This window comes from Nicotiana tomentosiformis, chromosome 8 (assembly GCF_000390325.3).
Source record: "Nicotiana tomentosiformis chromosome 8, ASM39032v3, whole genome shotgun sequence".
Classification (NCBI taxonomy): domain Eukaryota; kingdom Viridiplantae; phylum Streptophyta; class Magnoliopsida; order Solanales; family Solanaceae; genus Nicotiana; species Nicotiana tomentosiformis.
In genome coordinates, this window is record NC_090819.1 from 116,619,651 (window position 1) to 116,643,127 (window position 23,477).

The 23,477-nt window shown below is 38.1% G+C and overlaps 2 protein-coding genes across 2 annotated transcripts; one reads left to right on the plus strand and one right to left on the minus strand.

Moving 5' to 3' along the window:
* Positions 1–1,153: 1,153 nt before the first annotated feature.
* LOC104096313 (uncharacterized) lies at positions 1,154–5,020 on the minus strand. The gene is made up of 3 exons (XM_009602672.4): positions 3,703–5,020; positions 1,839–2,097; positions 1,154–1,733 (listed from the first exon to the last, which is right to left on the minus strand). Exons 1-3 carry the CDS (start codon positions 4,776–4,778, stop codon positions 1,554–1,556), a joined length of 1,515 nt encoding a protein of 504 aa, XP_009600967.1. The 5' UTR covers positions 4,779–5,020; the 3' UTR covers positions 1,154–1,553.
* Positions 5,021–19,571: 14,551 nt separating this feature from the next.
* LOC138898033 (uncharacterized) lies at positions 19,572–20,343 on the plus strand. Its single transcript, XM_070184064.1, has 2 exons — positions 19,572–19,590; positions 19,796–20,343. The coding sequence occupies exons 1-2, from the start codon at positions 19,572–19,574 to the stop codon at positions 20,341–20,343; spliced, it is 567 nt and encodes a 188-aa protein (XP_070040165.1).
* The last annotated feature ends 3,134 nt before the right edge of the window (positions 20,344–23,477 follow it).

A 23,477-nucleotide genomic window follows, 5' to 3' on the forward strand; every position in this document is an offset into this window, starting at 1 on the left:
CACGTTAAATTTGTATTTTCTTTATCTTTTTTAATTGCCATTATTATCAACTTGCATTGTCTTTGTTATTGTCATTATACCGTTGTTTGGCTAAATTCCGCACTACTCGAGTTTTCGATCCTAACAGGTCTGGGAAGAGTAGTATGTACGCAGATCCTATCTTTACCTTGAAGGTAGATAGGTTGTTAAAGAAACAACATGTAGTAATAGAAATCTAACAATAATAGAATACAAAACGAGTAGCTTCTATTCAGTTGGGCTTTTCTTATTTCCTATAATCTCCACGGATAGGGGTAAAAGGAAATCTAACTTAACAAATTTTCATGTCACAGTGCTGTAATTGGGCTGTTTTGGTTTCTTGCCTCTTGAATCTTCGTATTTCCTGCGGGGTCCGCTCAAGTGGCTGAAGCTATTTTTCCCTTCCCCCACCAATATTTAAATATAAGGACTCAGGAAATGGCCAGTTGCCTTATCATGCCTATTGAAACCCCCGCCCCCCCCTAAAGAGAATAAGCCTTTCTTGGTGTGCTTGAAAAAGCATTTAGCATATGCTATCTATAGGTGTCAAGAATGGTCAAACCATATGACAGTAAAGTGTGATGTACAAAAATGAGAAGTGCACGATAAAGTTTTATGGTGTGCCTCACACAACTGACATTTAGTTGTGTGAGACCTCTTTTCATCTTACAATTTATGGATCCATATTATACACTTTTGGGTCTGCAAAATTCTGGATCCACAAAATTGTTTGACAAAAAAGAAGCCTCACACAACTAGTGTCAGTGGTGTGAGGCATAAAATAAAATCTTTCGTAGTGCACCTAAGTGTTTTGTTTGGTACGCAAGTTAAAATTAAAGGAACTGAAAAATCAGAAACTGTTCCTAAGTGTTGCATAGAAATAATATCCCCCAGCTACTGAACACTACCTTGGCTTCTCCATTTCAGATATAAGAACCCTTAACATGACAAACTCAGTCTCCGGCCCGTATAGACAATTCATATCATCACATTCATATAAACATTGACTCACAAAACTGTATCTTATATCCCTCATATTCTTAAGCGATTATCTGAAAGAGTAGGTGCAATGATACTTCGCGCTTATTGACTTAAAAATTCTGGATATGCTTTTGATGAGACATTTATAAAGTCATTCGTCAATACAGCATATGTTTAGATATTACTTTATACAACATTACATAGGTGATCCCTTTGGGATATATGCTTAGTAAGTAAACATGCAGTAACTTGGCCATTCTATTATGGCAAACACAAAAAGCAGGAAACTATCTACACTTACTGGAGAGCAACAAAATAAGAAAAGATAAAACACCTACTTACATCTGCAGGTTTTTGCTCTCTTAGCTCCTATACGAGGGGCCACTATATATGCATATTCTTAAAGGCCTAACGAAGGGGACGATAAACTTGCTCCTCAATCAGCTAGTTGCCTGTTGTGGTTCCAAGCAGGTCCCCGGAAGTTTCAGTCTCTGTATGTAAAAACAAGACCGATGGGTGAGTGGAAAACCATAGCTTCTACCAAACAGAGGGGTTTACACAACTGCTAGTGGCGAATGACAACTGTCTCTGTTGTGATGTATTTGGTTTTGGACAGCTTTCACAGCTGCTACTCTTGCTGCAGTGGCGGACTTGTTGGCAGCTGTAACAGCTCGTTTTACTCTTTCATCCACCTTTGTCACATTAATAGCTTTCTCAGAAGCTTGTCTTGCTTCCTAAGAACAAGGAACAAAATTTATGAGCACATTGAGGTAGAGCACATCCAAATGTTAATACTGAGTGCACAACCAAATCAGGATGTCAGGAAACAAAATTATTACCTGGACCGCATGAAGCACTTTAGAATGGTCGACTGCAGAAGGAGATCCAGGGAGGGCACCAAGACTAGTTGAAACATTAAGAATCCCATTCTGCCAGTGACCAGACTGAGTTTCCCCAGTTCTGAAAGTATAAATGCCAAATCCTTGCCTCTTACCCTCATGCCACGCTCCTTCATAGCGATGTCCATTTCCAAAATGGTATACTCCAAAACCATGCATCTTATCCGCAAAATACTCTCCAGCATATGCATCCCCGTTTCTGCATAGTCATGCAAACCAACAAACTGGTGAGTAAAAATACACATGCACAAATATAACCCCAAGAAAGAGAACAGAGATAGGGAAAAGAAATACAAGTATATGACAGACAGAGTACACGAATAATTGATAGCTTATTGTTTTTTGTTTATCACTCATTGATACATGACGTGGTACTGCGGAAAGAAAAAAGAAACCACGCTGCAGCAGAACATGCATTTAGGGAAATAGAAATAATTGCATTCATGGGGGTTCAGCATAAGAAAACAACAAACTTTTAACGATAAAAAAGAAAACAACAAACTTTCTCATAACTGTATCATATGTAAGTTAAACCATCAGCAGTCTCTCATATAGCTGATATAAAAGCAGTATGATCAAGATAACAATAACTGTTTTACTCCATGTTTGACATAATGGATATGAGGGTAGAGCGCAATGCATGTCAAAACTAAAAAAAATCATATTGCATCGGATTTTGGACATTGCCTTGCGAATTTTTGGGTCTAAAGTCTAAAAGAGCACAAAACAACAATTTGATATCCTTATATCTCTGTCATATTCATTATGCTCAGCTATCGAGACATGATTCAATATATGCAAATGAATATGGTACAAGCTGAGAGTCAACCATGAGGCAAAGAAGCCAGAGATGATGAAGCAAAGAAGTTAAGGACAGCTTACTACAAAAAAGAAAAAGAAGTAAACTCACAGCTCAATAGAAAACAGAACAAAATACTGGATATGAAGTAAGAGAGGTTGGGATTGGACTGGTCCTTTCAGCTTAAAATATGATCTATATGCAGATCATATCTATAATCCAAAATAGGTAGCACCAATCACCTCTAAAGTATAGCTAATCCAATGGAGAACTTACTCTAATCTCAGAGTTGAACGATTTCAGTAACAGTGACAACATTCAAGGACATCTAGATAAAGTCTTATACTTCGTTTACTTACTTTGAAACAAGGAAAGATGCATTCACCATTTCAAAACGCAGAGAGATAATCCTTGGGAATACGTTCAAACTTCCACAGTCGATTTCATCCATGAAAGATGAAAAGTAAAATTAACAATAATGTTGAAACACGTTTCTAAGAATATGGTTCACAGAAAATGTCTTTCAGTGGACATAAAGGAAAATATCGGTGAAATGAGTTCTCTCAAACATTTAGCGTAACTAGAAATCTTAAGCTTTATACTTTGCTTGTTCTCACATTTAATGTCAATAATTGAATGCATCATAATCCATAATGTATGCGGGAACTTGGTTCCTTTAAGGATTCTGGGGATAATTCCATCGTTCTTAGCATCACTGGCATATAACACTGATAAGCAAGTATGCTGAAGTTAAAACAAGCACATAATTGAAGGGCGATTCTCGTTTCCAATTGTGAAAGCAAACATGTCGAAAAATATGGAACTATCCCAACAAAAAATTGTACTAATTGAGCCAATCATGGTACATAAACAAGCGAAAATGGTAAGCCTTAAGCCATTGAAAATCCACAGAAACACAAAAGCTCGACATGGAACTTGAAAAAACATCAAGTTAATAACTAAATATTCGAAAAGAAACAGTTGCAAACGCTCAAGTGGTTATACCTGAAATGGTAACGACCCAATCCATGTTTGATACCCCACTTAAACTCTCCGGTATAACTGCTTCCATCTTCACAAGTATGAACTCCAGAACCATGACACTGACCATTACACCACTCCCCAGCATACAAATCCCCTGTATAAGACCTATACATCCCAACTCCATGTCTCAATCCTTGCCTATATTGCCCCCTATACCGGCTCCCTTTCGTCCACGTTTCAACTCCGTATCCATCATACTTTCCATCTATCCAATCACCCTCATACCTCCCACTCAAACGATAGTAATAAACCCCACTTCCTGAGCATTTCCCTTTATGAAATTCACCCTCATACACATCACCATTGCTATAAACCTGCACCCAACAACCTGAAATCGGCTTCCTTTCTGGTTTAGGCTTTGACCCTATTGACCAAACAACTGAAGGTCTAGACTTTGAAGCAGTAGGTGATGAATGAAGATTAAAAGACAAAGTTCTAGCAAGAAATGTACGGATAGAAGGAACACAAGGGAGAGCTACACAAAGTGAAATAACAAAAAAAGCAATTATTATAGCAGTAATAATAAAAAGAAAGTAAAGAAAAGAACCCCAAGAATGAGTTGAAGTCAACAAGTAAAGTGAAGGTAAAGAAAGCAAAATAAAAAGCTTCAAATGAACTCTAATCCAAGAAACATGACAAGAGTGATGAATCAGCTTCAGAGTGATTCTTTTTGTGGCTACCAACACAGGAACAGAACAAGGACATAAAAAAGACTGATTTTTTGAAGAATTGTTTGACTTCAAGATTGGAACTTTAAAATGGCTTTGATGTGTTGGAGAGTGATTAAGATTGGAATTTTGAGACATTATTGGCCTTTTATGAGGTGTTGACAAAAGGGTTTTGTTTGGTGATTGATTCTGGCAAAAGGGTTCATTTATAATGTGAATCTGATTGGTTGAAGAATCTGGTGATGGGATCTTGATTTGGAGATTAATTTTGGAAAAATTTTCTGATGGGATTGATTGTTTTGGGATTGGGATTTGAAGGTCACAGTCTTGTTCTTGACCTATCTGAACTTCAAGATTTTGCTGATGCATTTACATAACAGAAAAACTGAAACTTCTTCTTGTTTTTTTTCACTCAAAAGTTCAATTGTTTTTCAATTCTATGAAGCTTTGAGATGTGTTTTTGTGTAGTTTTTTGTGCTTTTTCCAATTTTCTTTTTCTGGGTTTGATTGATGATGGCGGTCTAAGAAGATTGTTGTAATGGCGTCTGGTATTTTTTTGCAGAGAAAAGAGCAAAGTGGGGTTAAAGTAGAACCAAATTTAAAGGTTGGATAATGGAATTATTTTATTGGTATATATTTATACACCCATAAGTGGTTAGATTTACTACTTGGCCATTGGGTTTGTGTCATTGCCATATCCCCCACTCGAATATTCTTTTTGCACAAAATGTCTGAGCAAATATTAGTACAGGCACCTAAATCATTCAACAAGTCGTTGATTTTTTTTTTTTTTTTTTTTTGGTAAATAAAAGATTTTATTACCAAAATGGGTGTTGAATTACAAAGCATTTGGTGACCGAGAGTTGGACATTAGTCCCAACACTTCAAGTCAGGCTCATGATCAAAATCAACTACAGCATGAACTAAACTACCAAGACAAACTACTTACTATTTAAGTAGGGTAAAAATCAAAACTTGCTAACCAACTTGCTACTTTGGGTTTCTGACTACCTCTAAAATACACCTCTTGAATTATATGTTTGGTCATTAGATTCACAGGCTCTTGGTTACTTTGAAATACTCTCATATTCCTCTCTCTCTCACTATAGAGTAGATTATGTTAGGTTTAGAATTTTAATAATGATTAATAATCCTAAAAAAATATTGACTAATGTTATATTAGTATATGCAGATTTCGGTGAGCAACAACATTCGCTAAAAGGAATGAAGATCCACTCAACAGCTATGTATCTTGAACCATTGCCTTACATGGTAAATAAATCAGTCGGCCTAAAAAGAAGAAATCAATCAACACTGATCAAGATTGGAGCAAATCTTGGACAACAAACAACCTTCAAGATTCAGTAGAAGCTCAAGCCAAGAAAGACAACATCAATCCGCCTTGATTAAAGCATTCAACCAAGATCAGCCAGGAGTATCTCCAATCAAGGAAGCAATCCATAAGGAACGAGAAATAAATCTAGCCACCATCTCAAGCTATATTCATGAGACAACCCTTGGGTCTTTCTCTTAGAAGTACATGCCTCACAAAGGAAAGAATTCCTGAAATTGCTCGCTCAATCCCAGAAGTCATGGAAGCAGAAAAATCACAAAGCTATAAAGGAAGAGGCAGAAGGTCATTACTACACAATCTGTCTTCTAAACCTTTCTAGTTCTTAGTACAAACACTGTATTTCCGAGTCTACAAGAGTCATAAAAGATAGGAAGGGATAGAACACAAAGAGAGTTGTGTCAAAAGCTACTGTCTCTAACTATCGTTTGATACTAAACGAACTAAAACCATCACCATTGTAATCCTTTTAACAAAGATATAAGAGAACCTTTGTGACCCAAGAAAAACTGGACGTAAGTATCACACCGATACCGAACCAGTATTAAAACTCTTGTATCTTGCTATATTTCAGTTTGCTTCGTTTATTTCCCTTCATATCATTCACTCTGCAGAATCTAGTCGACTAAAGCTATATCTAGTCAACTAATTTTTAATCGACCACAATTCACCCTCCCTCTTGTACTTTCAATTTGTATCAGAGCTAGGCTCACAAATTTTGCTTAAGAGCTAATGAGGAAAAGATCATGGGATCAAACACAGTCGTTGATGCATTATTTAAAGAAGGAACCTCTCAGGTACGACCTCCATATTTCAATGGACAACACTTTTTGTCACGACCCGAAATTTTCACCTTCGGGACCGTGATGACGCCTAACATTTTCACTTGCTAGGCAAGCCAACGTTAGAATAATACTAGTCATTTTAAAACAATTTTAAACTAATTAATAACAAAGAAATAATTGCAAAATTAAAGTCCGAAATAGAGTAAATAATCCATAATAATAGCGTTGTCTAAATACCATCCCAGAACTGGTGTCACAAGTGAACGAGCTACTAGAATAATACAAATAAAGGTTTGAATAAAATTCAAGCTGTTTGAAAGTTAATACACGGCTAAGATAAGATAGAAGGGGACTTCAGAACTGTGAACGTTGTGCAGTTATACCTCAAGTCTACTCTTAGTAGCTGAATCCGAGCACGTCTATGGTACGCCGCTGGGACCAACTCCAAAATCTGCACAAGAAGTGCAGAGTGTAGTATAAGTACAACCGATCTCATGTACTCCGTAAGTGTTGAGCCTAACCTCGACGAAATAGTGATGGGTCTATGACAAGACACGTACGTAAACAACCTATACAAGTATAAACAAATACGAAGTAACAATGATACAATAAATAACAATTTATAAATTGGGAGGGAACATGCGAAGGGGAATGATATAATAATTTCAGCATGAGAAGTATCACTTAGCATCTAATTAATTCATCAATAATGAAATGAGCAAATGATAATATGAAAATGGCACGGCACCACCCTTCGTTCTTTTATTCTCATTCAACCCATAAACTGATAAATAAATAATAATAATTGGCACGACATCACCTTCCGTGCTTTTACTCTCTTTTGGTACGGCATCACCCTTCGTGCTTTTACACTCTCTGAAAATGATACGGCATCACCCTTCGTGCTTTTACACTCTCTGAAAATGATACGGCATCACCCTTCGTGCTTTTACACTCTCTGAAAATGATACGGCATCACCCTTCGTACTTTTACACTCTTTCTCACCATGATAATGATAGAATAAATAATAAAAATGGCACGACATCACTCTTCGTGCTTTTACACTCTGTCTCACCATGTTCAACAATAATTAAATTAATAAAACTTTCATGATTAATGATCAAATAATCTATAATAAATTTAAATAGGAATATCTTAATAATATAGGCAATTATTCAAAATTAAATAACATCCTCCAGCATGCTTTGACTCAACCACAATGCATAAATACTAGTCACCTTACATATACGTTGTACCCGTATATTAGATTACGTAGCAAATAGATAATTAAATCCTACTCCCTCAAGTCAAGGTTAACCACGATACTTACCTCGCTTTGCAACCAAATTCAAGATTCCAATAAACCTTTGCCTCGCTAATTCGTGTCCGAAATCCTCAAGTCTAGTAATAAATAATTCACTTTACTCAATACAAATCGTAGGAATTAATTCCATATAAATTTACAAATTTTCCGGATTAAAATCCGAAACTCATTTTAAAAATCAACAGTGAGATCCACATCTCGAATTACGAAAAAATCATGAAAATCGAACACCCGTTCCGATACGAGTTCAACCATACAAAATTTTTCAAATTCCGACATCGGATTGACCTTCAAATCTAAATTTTATATTTTTGGATGATTTTATAAAAATCTGATTTTTCTCCCATAAATTCATGGATTCATGATGTAAATGAGTATAGAATCATGAAATATAATCAATGTAGTATAAGGAACACTTACCCCAATGTTTTCCCATAAAAATAGCGCAAAAATCGTCTTACCCGAGCTCAAAATCGAAAATGGTAGAAAATGGGACGAAATCCCATTTCCAGAACTTAAGCTCTGTTTGGCCAAATTTTACCTTATGCGATCGCGAAAATTCCTTTGCGATCGCGAAGCATATTTTTGGCTGCCCAGATTTTTAACTCTACGCGATCGCATAAATGGTCATGCGATCGCGGAGAACATTTTCTCAGCCTTACGCGATCACGTACTGCCTTGTGTGATCGCGTAGCACAAATGGTGTGCCCAGCTTCTGCCTTCATTCCTTCTACGCGAACACGACTTTTCCCACGCGTTCGAGATGCCTTAGCTTCCCCAACTGTGCGATCGCGGACAATACTATGCAATCGCATAGTACAAATTTCATCTGTGGCCATTAAACCTTCGCAATTGCGGATACAGTCACGTGATCACATAGGAGAAAACCAGATGACAGCTGAAGCTAAGTAAAAACCAAATTTTCTAAGTTCCAAACCACCCGTAGCATATCCGAAATTCATCGAGCCCTCGGGGCTCCAAACCAAATATGCACACAAGTCCAAAAATATCATACGAACTTGGTCGCGTGACCAAAACACCAAAATAATGCCTAGAACTACGAATCAGACTCCAAATCAAATGAATTTTTCAATAAAACTTTAGAATTTCTATTTTAACAACCGGACGTCCGAATCACGTCAAACCAACTCCGTTTCTCCCCAAATTTGACAGACAAGTCATAAATATAGTAACAGACCTATACCGAGTTCTGGAACCAAAATATAGACCTGGTATCAACAAAGTCAAATTTTGATCAATTCTTTAAATTCATTAAGCCTTTAAACTTCAAAATTTCGACAGCATGCGATAACTCGAGCTAGGGACCTACGAATTCGATTCTGGGCATATGCCCAAGTCCCAAATTACGATACGGACCTAACGGAACTGTCAAAATACTGTTCCAGGTCTGTTTGCTCAAAATATTGACCAAAGTCAAACCAATTGAGTTTTAAAACTCTATTTCATATTTTAATCAATGTTTCACATAAAAAACTCGCTGTTAAAACTTATGAACTGCGCACGTAAGTTGAGGTGTGATGAATAATGCTATTTGAGGTTTTAGATCAAAGTAATAATTATTAAATTTAAAGATGACCTTTTGGGTCATCACATTCTCCACCTCTAAAACAAACGTTCGTCCTCGAACTGAATTAGAAAAGTACCTGAGCTGGTGAAAAGGTATGGATATTTACTCTGCATGTCCGACTCGGACTCCCAGGTAGGTGTCTCAATTGATTGACCTCTCCATTGCACCCGAATTAAAGGATAACTCTTAGACCTCAACCGTCGGACCTACCAGGCTAAAATAACTACCGGCTCCTCCTCATAAGTCAAATCTTGTCCAATTGGACTGAGCTGAAATCTAATACATGAGATGGATCACCATGGTATTTCCGGAGCATAGACACATAGAACACCGGATGAGTTGGTGATAAACTAGGTGGTAATGCAAGCCTGTAGGCTACTTCGCTCACCCTTTCAAGAATTTCGAAGGGTCCTATATACCTAAGGCTCAACTTGCCCTTCTTTTCGAACCTCATTACCTCTTTCATAGGTGAAACCCGGAGCAATACTATTCCAACCATGAATGCAATATCATGAACTTTACGGTCGGCATAACTCTTTTGCCTAGGCTGAGTTGTGCGAAGTCGATCCTAAATAACTTTGACCTTATCCAAGGCATCTTGTACCAAATCGGTACCCAACAACCGAGCCTCTCTTGGTTCAAACCATCCAACTGACGAATGGCATCGTCTCCCGTATAGTGCTTTATATGGAGCCATCTGAATGCTCGACTGGTAGCTGTTATTATAGTCAAACTCCGCAAGTGGCAAGAACTGATCCTAAGAACCTCTAAAGTCTATAACACAAGCGCGAAGCATATCTTCCAATATCTGAATAGTGCGCTTTGACTGCCCATCTGTCTGTGGATGAAATGTTGTACTCAACTCAACCCGCGTGCCTAGCTCATGCTGTACAACCCTCTAGAAGGGTGAGGTAAACTGCGTACCTAGATCTGAAATAATAGACACGGGCACACCGTGAAGGCGGACAATCTCACGAATGTAAAGTTTAGCTAACCGCTCTGAAGAATAGGTAACTGCCACTAGAATGAAATGTGCTGACTTGGTCAACCTGTCCATAATGGCCCAAACTGTGTCAAATTTTCTCTGAGTCAGTGGGAGTCCATCAACAAAATCCATAGTGATACGCTCCCCCTTCCACTAAGGAATTTCTAACTTCTGAAGCAAACCACCAGGTCTCTAATGCTCGTACTTGACTTGTTGACAATTTAGACACCGAGCTACATATGCAACAATATCCTTTTTTATTCTTCTCCACCAATAAAGTTGCCGTAAATCTTGATACATTTTGGCGGCACCTGGATAAATAGAATACCTGGAACTGTGTGACCCTTCAAGAATTAATTCACAAAGCCCATCCACATTAGGCACACAAATACTACCCTGCATCCGTAGAACTCCATATTCCCCTACAACAACTTGTTTTGCATCACCGTGCCGCACCATGCCCTTAAGGACAAGTAAATGAGGATCATCATACTGCCGCTCTTTGATGCGCTCATATAAAGAAGATCGAGCGACTGTGCAAGCTAGAACCCGAATGGCTCAAAAACATCTAACCTTACGAACTGATTAGCCAAAGTCTGAACATCTACAGCTAATGGCCTCTCACCAACCGGAATATACGCAAGACTGCCCATACTCACAACCTTTCTACTCAAAGCATCGGCCACCACATTGGCCTTTCTGGGGTGATACAAAATAGTGATATCATAGTCCTTCAATAACTCCAACCATCTTCTCTGCCTCAAATTGAGATCCTTTTGTTTGAACAGATATTGTAAGCTATGATGATCAGTAAATACCTCACACGAGACTCCGTAAAAGTAATGCCTCCAAATCTTCAGCGCATGAACAATGGATGCCAATTCTAAGTCATGAACATGATAATTCTTCTTGTGAACTTTAAACTGCCGTGACGCATATGCAATCACCCCGCCATCTTACATCAATACTGCACCAAGTCCAATGCGAGATGCATCACAATACACTGTATAAGATCCAGAACCTGTGGGTAATACCAACACTGGTGCCGTAGTCAAAGAGGTCTTGAGTTTATGAAAGCTCAACTCACACTCATCTGACCATCTGAATAGGGCACCCTTCTGGGTCAATTTTGTCAATGGAGATGCTATAGATGAAAATCCCTCCACAAACCGACGATAATAGCCTGCCAAACCCAGAAAACTCTGGATCTCTGTAGTTGAAGTAGGTCTATGCCAATTCTGAACAACCTCAATCTTCTTAGGATCCACTTTTATGCCTTCTGCTGGTACAACATGCCCCAAAAAGGCAACTGAGTCTAAACAAAATTCACATTTTAAATTTTTTGCATATAATTGATTATTTTTCAAAGTCTGAAGCACAATCTGAAGATGTTGCACAACCACAAAAGAATACAGATAGGGTTTGAATACTTGTTCATCAAATCCATAAATACTGCTGGGGCATTTGTCAGCCCAAAGGACATTATTAGAAATTTGTAATGCCCATACCGAGTCCGAAATGCAGTCTTAGGGACATCGGATGCCCTAATATTCAACTGATGATAACCAGACCTCAAATCGATCTTCGAAAATACCTTGGCACCCTGAAGATGATCAAATAAGTCATCAATTCTTGACAACGAATATTTGTTTTTGATAGTGGCCTTGTACAACTGCCGATAATCTATACACATCCGCATAGAGTCATCTTTCTTCTTTACAAATAGTACTGGTGCACCCTAGGACGAGACACTAGGTCTAATGAATCCCTGATCAAGCAAGTCTTGTAACTGCTCCTTCAATTCTTTCAGCTCCGGCGGGGCCATACGGTATGGCGAGATAGAAATGGGCTGAGTGCCCGGAGCTAAATCAATACAGAAGTCAATAACTCTGTCAGGTGGCATTCCCGGCAGATCTACAGGAAATACATCTGGAAATTCACGGACAACTGGAACTGAATCCATAGAAGGAACTTCTATGATGGGATCGCGAATATAAGCCAAATAAGCTAGACACCCCTTCTCAACCATACACCGAGCTTTCACATAAGAGATAACCCTGCTGGTAGAATGGCCAGGAGTCCCTTCCCACTCTAAGTGAGGCAACCCCGACATGGCTAAGATCACCGTTTTGGTGTGACGATCCAATATAGCATGATAAGGTGACAACTAATCCATACCCAAGATGACATCAAAATCTACCATATCAAGAAGTAGAAGATCCAGGCTAGTCTCAAGACTCCCAATAGTAATCACACACGAATGATAGACATGATCTACCATAACAGAATCTCTCACTGGTGTGGACACACACATAGAAGCACTCAGAGAATCACGAGGCACAACTAAATATGAAGCAAAATAGGAGGACACATAAGAATAAGTAGATCATATATCAAATAGAACTGAAGCATCTTTATGGCAAACTGGAATAATACCTGTGATCACTACATCCGATGACTCAATCTCAGGCCTAGTTGGAAAATCATAAAATCGGGGCTGGGCCCCACCACTCTAAACTGCATCCCGAGGACGGCATCTAACTGGCTGGCCTTCACCTCTAACGGCTTGACCTCCACCTCTAGCCCTACCCCTAGCTGGCTAGGCAGGTGGAGGAACAGCTGGTCCTGGAATCATAGCAAGGGAACCCTGCTGCTGTGAACTGCCCGATGCCCGATGCCCGAGGGTCAAAATCTAGCAATGTGTCTCGGATCACCACAAGTATAACAGGTCTTCGGCTGTTGTGACTACTGACCTTGGAACTAGCCATGTCGACCTGGATAACCACTTTGATGACTCCGGATCGGAGGTGCACTAATAGGAGTTGGTGGCGCACTGTAAGCTAGTTGGTCGGAATGAGACACATGAGGGCCTCAGGACCACCTGAAGCACTATGGGATGCCTGGAGCGCTGAATGAAATGGCCTGGGAGGATGGCCTCTACCAAAATTACCCCTGCCTCCAGAAGAGGCACCACTGAAACCACCGAACTGATGAGACATCTTATCAGACCTATGCCCTCTCTCCTGTGCAAGAACCATCTCGATCCTCCTCGCAACATTAGCAGCCGCCTGAAAGAAAATCTTACTTCCGGTCTCCTTGTCCATCTGTAGCCTGATAGGGTGAGTGAGACCCTCAATAAACCTCCTCACTCTCTCTCCCTCAGTAGGTAGTAAAAGGAGAGCATGACAGGCTAGATCCACAAAACGATTCTCGTACTGAGTAACAGTCATACTGCCATGCTGTAGACACTCAAATTGCCTGTGGTAATCCTCTCTCAATGTGATAAGGAGGAACTTCTCTAGAAATAGCCGTGATAACTTCTCCCAAGTCAATGCATGCGACCCCGAGGAGGACATGCAGAGCAAATATCCCCACTTATTCAGCACTCCAGGTATAATTCTAAACCCGTTCGAGGAGGAACGTTTGTTTAAGAGGTGGAGAATGTAATGTCCCAACTGGTCATTTTGACTTTTAGAATCATGTTTCCCTAAATAAGACTCCCCGAATGTGCTTTTACTAATTTATGACTTGCGGGGATGGTTGGTTCGGGATTTGGAAGTGTTCGGGTTGAAAACGGAACACTTAGTTCTTTAAATTGACTTTAAAAGGTCAAGTTTGACCTCGGTCAACATTTTTAGAAAACGACTCCGAAATCGGGATTTGACGCTTCCAATAGGTTTGTATGATGATTTTGGACTTGGGCGTATGTTCGAATCGGGTTTTGGACAACCCGGGAGCATTTTGGTGATTAATAGTGAAAAACTAGCTATGTGAAAGTTTTAAGATTATTTAAATTTGGTTTGGAGTAGGTTTTGAAGTAATCGAGGTACGTTTGGAATTAAGAGCATGAGAATAGTTCTGTATGGTGATTTAAGACTTGCACACAAAATTTGGTGTCATTCCGAGTAGTTTAAGTATGTTTCAGCGCGTATGGAGTAAGTTTGAAGAATTTGAAATTTCTAAGTTGAATCAATTTGGTTCGAGGTATGATTCTTAGTTTTGATGTTGTTTTACACATTCCGAGGGTTTGAGTGAGTCCGTATTATGATTTCAAACTTGTTGGTATGTTCGGGCGGGGCCCCGTGGGCTTCGGGGGTTAACCGGACGAGGCTCGGATCAATTTCGAAAGCGCAGCTGAAGCTTCCAGCTTCTGCTGCAACCGCACCTATGCTTGGGCAGACGCAGGTGCGAGCTCGCAGAAGTGAGCCCCAAGCCGCAGATACCAGAAAAGTGGAGGCTGGCACGAACCGCAAAAGCGATCCAGGAAGTGCACCCACGAGCCCGCAGGTGCGAAGATAGTGACCGCAAAAGCGGAAAGGGCGCATATGCGAAGGGCATCACCGCAGAAGCAGAACCGCAGGTGCGGTCACACCTCCGCTGGTGCGAAAATACTGTCTGGGCAGAACCTTAAAAAGGTACGAGGCTCAACCATATTTGCCCATATTTCCTCCATTTTATGGGCGATTTTGGAGCTTTTTGAGAGAGGATTTCAACTAGCAACTTGAAGGTAAGTTAATTCTACACACTTTGAGTTAAATACATAGATTATGGGTAGATTATAACCTGTAAATCTTGGAAATAAGGATTAGAGAAGAAACCTAGATTTTTATAAAAATGTGATTTTAACCATGAAAATGGTTATGGAAGTTGATGAAAATTGTATATTTGAGTTCTTGAGATTTTGGGTAACGATCTTCTCCAAAAATTTCGGAATCTGGGCACGTGGGCGCTAGACGAATGTTAAGAATTTTACCATTTTGGATAGGGTAATTTATTTAATAGTCTAATTTCGGATTATTGAACATGTATTAATTATTTTATATAACTTTTGGATAGTTTCAGATTTTTCAGCATCGAATTGAGGTTTTACGCGACATTTTGATCGGAAAGTGGACTTTGAGACAAGGTAAGTCTCTTGTCTAACCTTGTAAGAGAGAATTTACCTCAAAGGTGATTTAAATTAATAATTTTTGCTAATTGTGGGGGCTACGTACGCATGAGGTGGCGAGAGTCCGTGCGTAGCTACTAATATTGCTAAGTCCAGGTAGTTATGGACTCAAATTATGAATCACTTATGATAATTGAAATATTAAAATTATGTTGTAAATTGTTAGATGAAATAGTAAGAGACCGAAATTACACATACTTGAATTTTGCTTCAAATATTTAATTGTTACTATAAACTATACATCCTGGCGTGTAAATATTAATACATATATATATATATATATATATATATATATATATATATATATATATATATATATATATATATATATTCTCATTCTGGAGGTACATAAGAAAATGTCTTCCTTTCTTGTGGAGCGGGCAGAACACCTCGGCATTATAGATGCATCTATGGATCGTGCTGCACGTCCCTCGACAGTGTACACAACACTCTGGATCAGACCTTATGACCTCAACGGAAATCGTGCCTAATAATAATAATAATAATTACACGATACCTTGATATTTTATTGCAGCATGCAAAGTTAATCGATAAATTAAAATTATGAAATTTAAGGAAATAATTATTTTTGCTTGTTCAGAAATTTATTTTTGTTCATATAAATCATGTTTATTGAAATATTTCTATTGTAATATTATCGACCCTTAGTGAGTGTCAAAGTCGACCTCTCGTCACTACTTCTTCGAGATTAGACTTGATACTTACTGGATACACGTTGTTTACATACTCATGCTATGCTTGCTGCACTTTTTTGTGCATGACTTGAGACAAGTGCTATCAGAGGACCTATCGGCGCGCATCCACGTTATCCAGAGGCTTAGTGGTGAGCTGCCTTTCTGAGCCGTTCTGCAGCAACTAGTGCCTCTTCTTGTATTTGTATTCTGTCTAATTTATTTTAGACGATATTTAGATTTTGTATAATCTACTAGATGCTCATATACTTGTGACACCAGGTCTTGGCACACACACTGGTAGAATTGGGGGTTTGGATTATTTTTCTTGGTTTAAAACTAATCAGAATCTTTTCTATTTTCTTCAATATTGCTAGTAAAAAGAGTAAAATTACTTGGAAAATTATTAAAATGATTAAGGTATGTTTAATTCACTAGTTGGCTGGCCTAGCTGTAACGTTGGGCGCCATCATGACCTTTAGGTAAAATTGGGCCGTGACAACATGGTATTAGAGCACTAGGTTCACGTAGGTCTCACAAGTTATGAGCAGGCCTAATAGAATCTTGCGGATCAGTACGGAGACGTCTGTACTTATCTTCGAGAGGCTATAGGATATTAGGAAACTACCTTTCTTCATCTTCCATCGTGCAATTGATGTAGTACTAAATATCTTTCTCTTATTCTCTCATAGATGGTGAGAACGCGGTCTAATATGCAATTGATACTAACTTGTCACGACCCCAAATTCCCACCTTCAGGACCGTGATGGCGCCCAACATTTCCACTTGCTAGACAAGCCAACGTTAGAATAATACTAGCCATTTAAAATAATTTTAAACTAATTAACAAAGAAACAATTGCGGAATTAAATTTTGAAATAGAGTAAATAATCTATAATAATAGCGATGTCTAAATACCATCCTAGAACTGGTGTCACAAGTTCACGAGCTACTAGAATAATACAAATAAAGGTCTGAATAAAATTCAAGCTGTTTGAAAGTTAATACACAACTAAGATAAGATCGAAGGGGACTTCAGAACTGCGAATGCTGTGCAGTTATACCTCAAGTCTCCTCTGAGTAGCTGAATCCGAGCACGTCTATGGTACGTCGCTGGGACCAACTCCAAAATCTGCACAAGAAGTGCAGAGTGTAGTATGAGTACAACCGTCCCCATATACTCCGTAAGTGTCGATCCTAACCTCGACGAAGTAGTGACGAGGCTATGACAAAACACGTACGTAAATAATATGTACAAGTATAAACAAATACGAAGTAACAATGATACAATAAATAACAATTTATAAATTGGGAGGGAACATGCGAAAGGGAATGATATAATAATTTCAGCAGGAGAAGTATCACTTAGCAGCCAATTAAGGGGAATCAACAATGAAATGAGCAAATGATAATATGAAAATGGCAGGACATCACCCTTCGTGCTTTTACTCTCATTCCTCCCATAAACTGATAAATAAATAATAATAATTGGCACGGCATTACCCTTCGTGCTTTTACTCTCTTTTGGCACGGCATCACCCTTCGTGCTTTTACACTCTTTTCTCACCATGATAATGATAGAATAAATAATAAAAATGGCATGACATCACTCTTCATGCTTTTACACTCTTTCTCACCATGTTCAACAATAATTAAATCAATAAAAATTTCATGAATAATCATTAGATAATCAATAATAAATTTAAACAGGAATATCTTAATTAAATAGGAAATTATTCAAAATTAAATAAAATCCTCCAACAGGCTTTGACTCAACCACAATGCATAAGTACTCGTCACCTCACATATACGTTGTACCCGCACATTAAATCACGTAGCAAATAGACAATTAAAACCTACTCCCTCAAGTCAAGGTTAACCATGACACTTACGTCGCTTTGCAACCAAATTCAAGATTCCAATAAACTTTTGCCTCACGAATTCGTGTCTGAATCCTCAAATCTAGTCATAAATAATTCACTTTACTCAATACAAATCGTAGGAATTAATTCCATATGAATTTACAAATTTTTCGGATTAAAATTCGAAATTCATTTTAAAAGTCAACAATGGGACCCACGTTTTGAATCTCAAAAAAACTCACGAAAATTGAACACCTGTTCCGATACGAGTTCAACCATATAAAATTTTTCGAATTCCGACATCGGATTGACCTTCAAATCTAAGTTTTATATTTTTGGAAGATTTAACAAAAATCTGATTTTTTTCTCCCATAAATTCACGGATTTATGATGTAAATGAGTATGCAATCATGAAATATAATCAATATAGGATAAGGAACACTTGCCCCAATGTTTTCCCGTGAAAATCGCCTAAATATCGTCTTACTCGAGCTTAAAATCGAAAATGGTAGAAAAGGGGACGAAATCCCATTTCTAGAACCTAAGTTCTGTTTACCCAGATTTTACCTTATGTGATCGCGGAAATTCCTCCGCGATCGCGTATCATGTCTTTGCAGAGTTCCATTTCACTCTTCGTGATTGCGGATAATTCTTTGCGATCGTGAATCATATTTTTGGTTGCCCAGATTTTTAAATCTACGCGATCGCGTAAATGGTCATGCGATCGCGGAGAACATTTTCTCAGCTTTACGCGATCACGTACAACCTTGTGCGATCGCATAGCACAAATGGTGTGCCCATCTTCTGCCTTCATTCCTTCTATGCGAACACAACTTTTCCCACGCGTTCATGATGCCTTAGCTTCCCCAACTGTGCGATCGCGGACAATACTATGCGATCACATAGTACAAATTTCATCCGTGACCATTAAGCCTTTGCGATCGCGGATACAGTCACGCAATCGCATAGGAGAAAACCAGATGACAATTGAAGCTAAGTAAAAACTAGATTTTCTAAGTTCCAAACCACTCGTAGCCTATCCGAAATTCACCCGAGCCCTCGGGGCTCCATACCAAATATGCACACAAGTCCAAAAATATCATACGAACTTGCTCACGCGACCAAAACACCAAAATAACGCCTAGAACTACAAATCAGACTCCAAATCAAATGAAATTTTCAATAAAACTTTAGAATTTCTATTTTTACAACCGGACGTCCGAATCACGTCAAACCAACTTCGTTTCTCCCCAAATTTGACATACAAGTCATAAATATAGTAACAGACTTATACTGAGTTCCAGAACCAAAATACGGACCTGGTATCAACAAAGTCGAACTTTGGTCAATTCTTTAAATTCATTAAGCCTTTAAACTTCAAAATTTTGACAACATGTGATAACTCGAGCTAGGGACCTCCGAATTCGATTCTGGGCATACGCCCAAGTGCCAAATTATGATATGGACCTGCCGGAACTGTCAAAACACTGATCCAGGTTTGTTTGCCCAAAATGTTGACCAAAATCAAGCCAATTGAGTTTTAAAGCTCCATTTCACATTTAATCAATTTTTCACATAAAAATGCTCCGAAAAAATTTATGGACTGCACACGCAAGTCGAGGTGCAATGAATAGTGCTATTCAAGGTTTTAGATCACCAAAATAATTATTAAATTTAAAAATAACATTTTGGGTCATCACAATTTTCTCACTGGAAAGTTCGTATGGAAACATACACTATGTCATATGACATCAAAGTTTGGCGTGTGATCAAAAAAGGGAATCCTCCAATTCCGCCAAAGAAAGATGAGAATGGTTAAGTCATTGTATTAACTGTTCCACTTGACTTAGATGATTATACTGATGAACAAGCTGATGTCATAACTGTGAATGCTAAAGCAAAAAACCTACTGTACAATGCTATCAGTAGAGAAGAGTATGAAAAGATCTCAAGATGTGAAACTGCTAAAGAAATGTGGGATAAATTGGAGGTCACGTTTGAAGGAACCAACAAGGTGAAGGAAACAAGAATTAATCTTCTTGTTCGTGGCTATGAGCTATTTCAAATGAAGGATGGAGAATCAGTGGAGGAAATGTTCTCCAGGTTCAGCAAAATCCTTGGAGATCTAAAATCTTTTGGTAGACCAATATGGAGCGGAGAGCAAGTTAGAAAGATTCTTAAAAGTCTTCCCACAATTTGGCAGCCCAAGGTTATTGCTCTGGAATGTCAGGATCTTGACAAAATGTCTTATAATGAACTTAGAGGTGATTTAATTGCCTTTGAGAAAACTCACTTGGACAGACAAATTCAACAAGAAAAGAAGAACATAGTAGCCTTTAAAGCAACTGTAGCTAAACCAAAAAATGAAAAAGAAGAGGAAGGAGGAGAACAAGATTAAAACATAGCCATGCTCTCCCAAATGATAAAAATTATGGAAGATGCTACGCATGTGGAAAATATGGACACATTCAAGCTGATTGTCCCGAACTGAAGAAGAAGCTTAGTAGGAACCTTCAAAAGAAGAAGTCCTTTGGAGCTTGGAGTGATGAAGAAGAATATGACCATGAAAAAACTGCAAATATGTGTTTCATGTCCATAAAATAAGATAGCAATGAGGACCCAGGAAATCTTGGGCTCATGGCAGACGAAGGAATAGATGAGGAAGAAGATTCAAGTGAACTTGGTCTTATGGCAGATGAGGGAACCAGTGGGGTACGTCTTCCTACATGTCCCAACTGTTATGAACTTTAAGAATTTGTTGATATTGCTCTTGTAGATATTGAAAGAGTTCTAAATGAACTCAGAAAAATCCAAAGAGAAAAGAAAGATTGGGCCTTGAAGCTGGAAGTTTGTGAAATTGAGCGTGACATGCTTCAAGATGAAGTTAATGAACTTTAACTTCAACTGAATGGATTATGAAAATCCACAAGTCATAGTTATGTCAAATTAAATCAGACTGTTCCTCATAATCCTTCGATTAGAACTAGAAACTCTCATGCATGTTCTTATTATGGTAAAAATGGTCACAACACTAACCAATGCAGGAACAGAATCAGAGCAGAAAGGAGCTTTGAAAATCAAAATAATCCATCGTGTTTTTATTATGGAAAACGTGGTCCCAGTTCTAACCTTTGCAGGTTCAAGGACAATAGGAGATGAGTCTGGCAACCTAAATCCTCTAGTCAAGCTAACACTCAGAAAACTAACTATTCAGGACCCAAGCAGGCTTGGGTACCTAAAAACAAGTAATTTTGTTTTGTAGGAACACCGCAAGAAGAATCAAAAAGGAAAATGGTATCTTGACAGCACGTGTTCCAGACATATGACTGGTGACAAACAATTATTCAAAATTGTCACCAAATTAGATGGAGGAACAATTACCTTTGGAGATAAATCAAAAGGAAATGTAATTGGAGTTAGAAAGGTTCCTCTCAGCTCAATATGTGATGTAGATGAAGTGTATCTGGTTGATGAACTTGGTTACAATCTTCTCAGCATTAGTCAACTATGTGACAATGAATACGAGGTGCATTTCAAAAAACATGGTTGGTTTATTGAAGATGAATCAGGTAAAATTATTCTCTCTGGAAGTAGGGACAGAAATGTTTATACTATCAGTAACTTAGATAGTGTTGGTAATCAAATATGCCTAGCTTCCATTATGGATGATCCCTGGGTATAGCATAGAAAACTTGGTCATGCTAGTATGCATACTATTCATAAACTTTCTAAAAATGATCTTGTCATTGGTCTTTCAAAACTAGATTTTTCAAAAGATCAAATTTGTGATGCATGTCAACTAGGAAAACAAACAAGATCTTCTTTTAAAGTCAAAAACATTGTTTCTACTTCAAAACCTCTTCAAATTTTGCATATGGATCATTTTGGGCCTACTAGAACTTCTAGAATAGGTGGTAGAAAATATGCTTTTGTTATAGTAGATAATTTTTCTAGTTTCAACTGGGTTATTTTTCTATGTTACAAGGATGAAGCATTAAGAAACTTTGAAGTCTTTTGCAAGAAAGTGCAGCGTGAAAAAGGCTACTATATTTCTTCCATAAGAAGTGATCATGGAGGAGAATTTGAAAGTAAAACATTTGAGAACTTCTGCGATGATCAAGGGATTTCACACAATTTCTCTTCATCAAAGGGTAAAAACAGAACTCTTCAAGACATGGCAAGAACCATGATTGTGGGAAATTCTCTTCCACACCACTTCTGGGCAGTAGCCGTAAGTACAACATGTCATATCATCAACAGATTCCTTATTCGACCAATACTCAAGAAGACTCCTTACGAACTATGGAGAGGAAAAAGACCCAACATTAGCTACTTCCATCCTTTCGTCTGTAAGTGCTTTATTCACAATAATGGAAAGGACAATCTTGGTAAGTTTGATCCAAAAAGTGATAAAGGTATTTTTCTTGGATACTCTCCCTCCAGCAGAGCATATAGAGTTTCTAATTAACGTACTTTATCCATTGAAGAATCCATACATGTTGTTTTTGTGGACACTAACCCTCATTTGAATAATGATCATCTTCTTGAAGATAAAGAAATTTCTATAGTTCCAAAATCTATTGATACAGGTGAAATTACTTCTGAAAAAATAACTGATCAGCAAGATCAGTCAACTATGCATCTTTCAGAAAAATAGGAGTCCAATTCAATTACTCTAACAAACTCTGCTAAAAAGGAGCCAGTGTTAAATATTCCAAATGAATGGAAGAGTGAACGTGGATATCCTCATAAGTATATCATTGGAAATCCTCAAGAAAGAATGAAAACTAGAAGATCTCTAAAGCAAACATCAAATATTGCTCTCATATCCCAATTTGAACTAAAAAAGGTAGACAAAGCACTTGGAGACAAAAGCTGGATAGCTGCAATGAAGGAGGAACTTGATCAGTTTGAGAAAAACAAGGTATGGGAACTCATTCCTAAGCCACCAAATGCATCCATTGTTGAAACAAAACGTGTGTTTAGAAATAAGTTAACCGAATTTGGACAAGTTGTGTGAAATAAAACCAGACTAGTTGCACAAGGTTATTCACAACAAGAAGGAATTGATTATGAGGAAACCTTCGTCCCTGTTGCCAAGTTAGAATCTATTCGCATTCTATTAGCTTATGCTGCTCATAAGTGTTTCAGACTGTTTCAGATGGATGTTAAAAGTGCCTTCTTGAATGGATTCATCTCTGAGGAAGTTTTTGTTAAGCAACCTCCAGGATTTGTAAATGAATCATTTCCTAATCATGTCTACAAACTGTCCAAAGCATTGTATGGCCTAAAACAAGCTCCTAGAGCCTGATATGAAAGGCTAAGCTCATTTTTTGTTGAACACAGGTTCGATATAGGTAATATTGATACTACTCTTTTCATCAAACGATCTTCACTAGGTAACTTAATTATGAAAATTTATGTAGATGACATTATTTTTGGCAGTACTAACATTGTTTGTGCAAGGATTTCTCTAATATCGTGAAAGGAGAACTTGAAATGAGTATGATGGGAGAATTAACTTTCTTCCTT

What these genes read in the sequence shown, in the direction of transcription:
- LOC104096313 (XM_009602672.4), bottom strand. Translation starts at nt 4,778, where the DNA reads ATGCATCAGCAAAATCTTGAAGTTCAGATAGGTCAAGAACAAGACTGT. An exon ending in TTGGGTCGTTACCATTTCAG is followed by an intron (nt 2,098 to 3,702) that starts GTATAACCACTT and finishes ATGACTATGCAG; the next exon opens with AAACGGGGATGCATATGCTG. An exon ending in AAGTGCTTCATGCGGTCCAG is followed by an intron (nt 1,734 to 1,838) that starts GTAATAATTTTG and finishes CCTTGTTCTTAG; the next exon opens with GAAGCAAGACAAGCTTCTGA.